This window comes from Pongo pygmaeus, chromosome 15 (assembly GCF_028885625.2).
Source record: "Pongo pygmaeus isolate AG05252 chromosome 15, NHGRI_mPonPyg2-v2.0_pri, whole genome shotgun sequence".
Lineage (NCBI taxonomy): Eukaryota > Metazoa > Chordata > Mammalia > Primates > Hominidae > Pongo > Pongo pygmaeus.
This window is the reverse complement of record NC_072388.2, coordinates 98683504-98690331: the sequence shown is the minus strand read 5'-3', so window position 1 is coordinate 98690331 and position 6828 is coordinate 98683504. Positions and strand designations below refer to the sequence as shown.

Below are 6828 nucleotides of genomic sequence, written 5' to 3'. Positions count from 1 at the left end.
GTCATGACCAAGGGGCTTAAGAAGCAAAGTCATTGAGGCAGGAGGATTGGATTGCTTGAGCACAGGTGTTTGAGACCAGCCTGGGAAACACAGTGAGACCCTGTCTCTATGGGGGGGGGGGGGGAAAGAAAATAGCCAGGCATGGTAGTGCCTGTGGTCCCAGCTACTCAGGAGGCTGAGGTGGGAGGATCTCTTGAGCCCAGAGGTTGAGGCTGCACTGAGCCAAGATCATGCCACTGCTCTCCAACCTGGGAGAGAGTGAGACCCTGTCTTAGACAAAAAAAAAAAAAAAAAAAAAGGCAAAGTCACGTTGACATTTTGGGATCCTGGTTCTGTTGGGCTGTGAGTACTCCAGGGGGCATGGCACCCACTGCTGGACCCTGCGATATGGGCCCTCCAGGAGGCGGCTCTGGCCTGGGGAGTCCCTTTTCCTTCAGGACCCTGTTTCAGCCCTGGGCCCTCTCACCTCCTCTGGTCCTGTCCTGTTCTGCCCAAGCATTCCCAGCCCTGGTGTGGGGAACAGAGAGACCCTCCCTCAAACCACCCAGTACCACCACCACTAGCACCTTGTCTTTGTTCTACCCTGAGGATGTGAGCAAAGCTATCAAGACTCCACAGACGAACTCTTGGTCCTTGGTCCACACAGCCTGTAGATGACACAAACAAACCCCATCTAGATAGAGGCTTCACTTTTTTCTTGGAAGTTCAGCGGAAGCTGCCAGCTCTGGAGGATCAGGGGGCAGAGATAACAGGCCCCAGGAACCACCAGGAGCCATGCACGAATGGGGAGGGGGCTCTCACAAAGCACAGTGCTGTCTCAGCAACTTCCCTGGTGAGCTGGTGGGTTTTTCCTATGGCGTATCCAACGTTTACGCTTCGATCTCCAGGGAGCAACTCTGTGCAAAGGCTTCATTCTGCAGGGAGCCTGCAAGGAGCTCCTTGAAGTTAATCTGCCTTCCTGGGGGTTGAGACAGACCTGCAGCTCCCCCAGGCAGAAGCTGAAAGCCCCTCCCTCTCTAAACTCAAACGGAGCTGTGCTGGACCAGCAGAGCAGTGCCTCAGAGGGGAGGATGTCCCCTCCCCTCAGGAGCTGCTCACTTGGGCAGAGCCTGGGAGACCCTCAGCATTCCTGGGGTTTAACCTTGGAAGCTGTGCTCAGCCCATCCTCTCCCCACCCCCCGCCCCGACCATCTGTCTAGAGAGAGTGGCAAACGGGTGGGAGACGAGATATTGAATCTGGACCTCTCTGTGTACTCCCTTCCATCTCTTCTCCACATGTGGGCCAGGGTGAGCCTCTTAAAAAGGTAAACGAGGTCATGTTGCTTCCCTGCTAAAACCCTTACTGCCTCCCCAGCTGCCTTGGAATCATACATGATCTGGACCCTCTGACCTCTGACCTCAGCTCTCACGCCTCTTCCCTGGCCCACCCCCAGCCCCACTGGCCTTCTTGGAACAGGTCCGTAACAGACCAGCCCTAGGGCCTTGGCGCTGGCTGTTCCTGCTGCCTGGAATGCCCTTCCCTTTATCTTTGTACCTTGCCAGTCAGACTTCAGCTTAGATGTGCCTCCCGACCTCCCTGACCGCTGGATCTAAAGCAACTGATTATACTTTCTATGACAGCAGCTCGACTTAATGCCCCGCACAGCACTTAAGACAAGTCTCATCCTGATCTAGCTCGTCTGTCTTCTCCCCATCCTGCTCCCAGGACGCCAAGTCCCCCGCAGAGGGCAGTCTGGTGCCCTGCAGAATCCCCCGGGGCTGGAGCAGGCCCCGCGGCGAGTAGGCGCTGAGTACACAGCTGAATGAATGGCTTAGCAACTGTAAATGGGGCATCAGCTGCTGCGCGGGCACGCGCTCCAGGCCGTGGGCCGCTCACTGTCGCGTGCGCGGATTTGATCTCGTTGCAGGTTCCGGGGGAGGGACCCCCCCGCCTGCTGGCGGTAGACGCGCCGTAAATGCGCTTTGGGGACCGGAGGATAACGAGACAGACTTACAGGCAATGGGAAGCCCGGGGGTCCCGCGAGGCCGCCGGTGGGGAGTTCTGTGGCCGGCTCGGCGCCCCCGGACCCCAGCGTTCAGGCCCCAGTGGGAGACCTTCCCACCCTTCCCAGTGGTTTCCACCCCGCGAATTGCAGATTATCTCCCGAATGCCAGGGATTTAGCGGTCGAGTGGGCGGAGGTGGAGCGGGGCTCCGAGCGCCGCTCCGGGCAGGGGGCAGGTTCCCGGCGCTCTCGCCCCATCGGGGCAGAGAGTACGGACAGCGCTGCGGGACGCGGCTGGCAAGGCCCTGGCCCTGCCGGGGCGCGGACGCCAGCGTTTAGCCCAGCCCCGGGCTAGGAGTGGAGACGCAGCCCCGCCGCGTGCTCCGGCAGGGGACCCGGGTGGGGACGGGGGCGGAGGAGCCTGGGGGCAGGGAAGGGGACAAAGAGCCGCCCTGCTGCGGGGAAGAGCGACCCCCATGTCACAGTCCTATTGTTCGCTGTGTCTCCGACTGCCCTGAACTCTGGTGTCCCCGGGAGGGAGAAGGGGCGCCGTCGCCCAGATCGTGGGTATTTGTTTATCTGGGAAGAGGGAGGAGGACGGGGGACGCGGGCCGGGGAGGGGGCTCGACTGCTATTTTCGCGCGTCGCCTTTAAGGGAAGCCCGGCCCTACCTTTCCCACCGTCCCCCTCCCCGCAGCCGTACCTGCATTTTAAAAGCGCCCTGTAGCCCTGGGATTGGCCAAGGCCGCGTCCTCCGGGCGCAGAAACTTGAACCGCCGGGAGCCGGCTGCGGGCGGGGGTCGGAAACCCCGCGGATGGACCGTACCACCGTCGCAGCTCCCCCCGCGCGCGCCCCGCCCCTCCCGCACACCCCCGGAGCGGCCCAATCGCACGGCCGGGAGGGCGGGACCGCGGCCGGAACGCGCCTCTGAGAGGGCACTGGACGGGCGGGCGCACCGCGCAGGGGGACGGCGGGGGCCGCTCCTCTGCTCCCCAGTCGCCCTCGGGGGCGGGGCCGGGCCTCGGAGCCCCGCCCACTCTCCGCCCGGGGTGGGCGGGGCGGCGGGGGCTCCGGGAGCTGGGCCGGGGGCGGGCCTCCGCCTGCCTTGCCAGAGCCCTGAGAGCGCCCGGCACCGCGGCCGCCGACGCAGCAGCCGCCTCCGCTCGTCAACCCCGAGGCGCGCGGGCTCCCGGGCGGCCCCGGCGGGCGCGGCGAGAGGACGCGCGAGGCGGCGCGGGGCGGGCCGCACGCGCCCCCGGCCGCCCCCAGCCCGCCCGCGGACCGGCCCAGCGGAGCCCCGGCGCGGGGAAGCGCCGGCCGGGCGAGGGCGAGGGCGATGCCGCGGTGACGGCCCCGCCATGGCTAAGCCCGCGGCGACGGCGGCGGCGGCGTCGGAGGAGCTGAGCCAGGTGCCGGACGAGGAGCTGTTGCGCTGGAGCAAGGAGGAGCTGGCGCGGCGGCTGCGGCGCGCCGAGGGCGAGAAGGTGGGCCTCATGCTGGAGCACGGCGGCCTGATGCGCGACGTGAACCGGCGGCTGCAGCAGCACCTGCTGGAGATCCGCGGCCTCAAGGACGTGAACCAGCGGCTGCAGGACGACAACCAGGAGCTGCGCGAGCTCTGCTGCTTCCTCGACGACGACCGGCAGAAGGGGCGCAAGCTGGCGCGCGAGTGGCAGCGCTTCGGGCGCCACGCGGCGGGCGCCGTGTGGCACGAGGTGGCCCGCTCGCAGCAGAAGCTGCGCGAGCTCGAGGCGCGCCAGGAGGCCCTGCTGCGCGAGAACCTGGAGCTCAAGGAGCTGGTGCTGCTGCTGGACGAGGAGCGCGCGGCACTGGCGGCGACGGGGGGCGCAGGCGGTGGCGGCGGCGGCGTGGGCGGCGCCGGCTCCCGCAGCTCCATCGACAGCCAGGCCAGCCTGAGTGGGCCGCTGGCGGGTGGCGCGCCCGGCGCGGGGGCCCGCGACGTGGGCGACGGCAGCAGTACGTCCAGCGCGGGCAGCGGCGGCAGCCCCGACCACCACCACCACGTCCCACCCCCGCTGCTGCCCCCCGGGCCGCACAAGGCCCCCGACGGCAAGGCAGGAGCCACACGTCGGTCCCTGGACGACTTGTCGGCGCCGCCGCACCACCGCAGCATCCCCAACGGTCTGCACGGTAAGGACTACACGGATCGGGCAGCGCGGGTCTCCCTGGCTGCAGCCCCTTTCCCAGGCTGCGGCGAGAGGAGGTGGTCCCTGGCGGTCCCACTCGTGCGGCCGCCACTCCAGACACCTCCTCCAGCTGTCATGGATCCCGCACCCACCGAAAGTGGGGCTTGGGGCGGTGTGTGGGCCGGTTCAGTGGTGGAGCGTCTTTTTGTCCAGCTCAGAACCTGCTGCCGGTCCGGTCCCAGAAAAGTTTCTAGCGGGTGTAGTTGCCAAAATTAGGGTCTGTCACTGCTGGGCTGGCGGTGGGCGCCTCATCCCAGCCTTGGAAATCCTTACCTAGTAGCCGGAAGTTCTAAACAGAAAAGGATACAAAGCCCCTTGAGCGCAGATGAATTTCCCCTCTTGCAGCAACAGGTGTCCTCCAAACCAAGCAGTGTCCACGTGTGTGCGGTGGCTGGAGTTCTGCAGTCGGGTGTGGGGATTGGGAGGGTGCACAGGCAGCCGCTTGAGACCCACAGGCAGCTGGGAAGAGGCCTGGGGCTCAGAGCCTTTCTGGTTTGCCATAAATTCCGCCCTTCTAGTCCTGGGACCTTTCTCAGCCGAGACTCTAAGACTTTCCCGAGGGAGATGTATTTGGAACGGATTCTAGAGCTTTTCTCCTCTGTGTGCCTCAGTTTCTTTGTCTGTAAAATGGAGATGATGACCTCTGTATCGTGGGTTTGAGGTGGAGATAAACCTTCTGAAGGGATTTCTAAACTGTTGATCGCCTTACAGGAAGTGCCGTGGTCATCCGTGACCAGGGTGTGGGTGGGAGGACCTTTGGCCTCTGTCAGCGTCTGTCTTCTACGCCCATGTTACTGCTGCGCCCAGTGCAGAGGGTGGCCCCAGCTTGGGGCTGTGGGATCCTGCAGCCTGCTCCCTCTCCCAGCCCCCTGCTCAGCCCTTCTGCGCCCTGCCAGCTTTCTCCTCCTTGCCGATGGATACAGGGCCTCCCTGTTCTTCCACGTTTTTTTGGTAGCTTGGCTTCCACTTCTGTTGGTAGTTGCAACTGCCTGAACTTTTTGCCTGAAGGTGGAGAATGAACAGCCCTTTCTGGTTCCCTTTAAAGCTTTTCCTAATTCAGAGAAAGTGTGTCTAAGCCTGAAATAACTGCCCTCCCCAGAACCCCTCAGCCTGAGCTGGGGAGGGACGTTTTCTCCTTAGTTTGGTGGCCAAGTGGCCTCTGCAGGCGTGTTGGGGTGGGGGCTGGGGTGGGAGACATACCCGTGGAGGTGGGGCGGGGGCAGTGCAGCATATTTTTCCTTTATTTACCATCCTGAGCCTGTGGGTTCAAGGCAGGACTGGGTTTAGAGGGATATTTTGTTACTGATTAGCAATCTATGGCTACAACTCAGGTTTCTCTTTGTAACACTGTATCTACCCCCACCTCCCACCACAGGCTGCTTCAGGGCAGTGGGAGTAGCGCAAAGTTAGGTGGTTTAATTTGTTGGGGCTGGTTAGAGCACCTCAGCCCCTTTGACTTTGCCGTCCTGGGGGCTTTTGAAGGGTCAGTTATCTGGGCCTCAGTTTCCCCAAGTGCAGTACAAAGGAGCAGATTGCTGCAGTCTCGTGGCTGGAAAATGAAATGTTTCTGGTTTTCAGCTGCGTCATCAATGACACTTGGCAAGAGTGCCTCTCTGCAGGACACTGGAGGGCTGGAGTGTTTAGAGCATACTTGCAGGAAAGGCTCTGTCATGTTTTGGGCAAGGAGATGAGGCCCCAGTCTGGCCCAGCATGTCAGCTGCGAGAGTGAATAATACAGGAGTGGAGGACTAGGCTACACTGAGTTTTCTCCCCCACTGGGGGTCAGTGGGGGGTTGAAGTATAGGGTTTCCCACAGAACCCATCCTCCCCCAAGCCCACTTAGCACAGGACTGCTACAAATGTTGTGGCAGCAAACCTTTGCTTTGGGATGAAATGAAAATTCAGCATTATTATTACCAATTTCAGTTACAGATGGAATTATTATTATTTAGTTTTGTCTCTTAAAGCCACATGTGGCCTTGGGATATGGCCCCACTAATATAAATGGAATGCTTGGAAACCAGGAAAGGCCCTTCTCTTAGAAACTGAGCTTTTCTTTCTTTTTTTCCCCTTTTTTCGAGACGGGGTGTCACTCTGTCACCCAGGCTGGAGTGCAGTGGAGCACTTATGGCTCACTACAGCCTCAACCTCCCAGGCTTAGGTGATCCTCCCAACTCAGCCTCCCAAGTAGCTGTGATTAGAGGCATGAGCCACCTCGCCTGGTGAAACTGGGCTTTTCTATTCTGGAACTTGTAGCTTTAAATTGAGCAAAGATTGGGCCTGAGCTGAGGGAGATAATGAGTCTCTGTCTGGGTGGTGTCTAAAGTGGGGTCAGACACCAGGCTCACGCCTTATGTGTTTGATCTTTGCTTCTCACAGGAACCCTGGGGAAGCAGTATTATCCCCATTTGACAGACAAGCAAGTGGAGGCTTAAAGGGGTTCCTACCCTTGTCTGGGAAGGTGGCTGACATTGGAAGTACCTGTCCTGGGTGGGTTTGCTGCCATGATCATCTCCTGTTCAGGCCGTGGGTCTGAATCTGTTGTGCCCTTGGCCTGTTGTCATGTTTGCTGTTACTATTAATCAGGGGACACTGGTGACTCCCTATTCCTGACCCAGGTTTGCCCTCTTTCTCCCA

At 61.3% G+C, this 6828-nt stretch overlaps 1 protein-coding gene across 3 annotated transcripts in view; it reads left to right on the top strand.

Moving 5' to 3' along the window:
• The first annotated feature begins 3058 nt into the window (after positions 1-3058).
• CCDC85C (coiled-coil domain containing 85C) overlaps positions 3059-6828 on the top strand; it is a 91965-nt gene continuing 88195 nt past the window's right edge. Inside the window, exon 1 of one of the 3 annotated variants that reach the window (XM_063652064.1) lies at positions 3059-4135. In XM_063652064.1, coding sequence (XP_063508134.1) covers positions 3343-4135 — 793 coding nt within the window. In that variant the 5' untranslated portion in view covers positions 3059-3342. The remainder of the gene's footprint in view (positions 4136-6828) is intronic. The other 2 variants (XM_063652065.1, XM_054447569.2) reach the window with 2 other exon arrangements.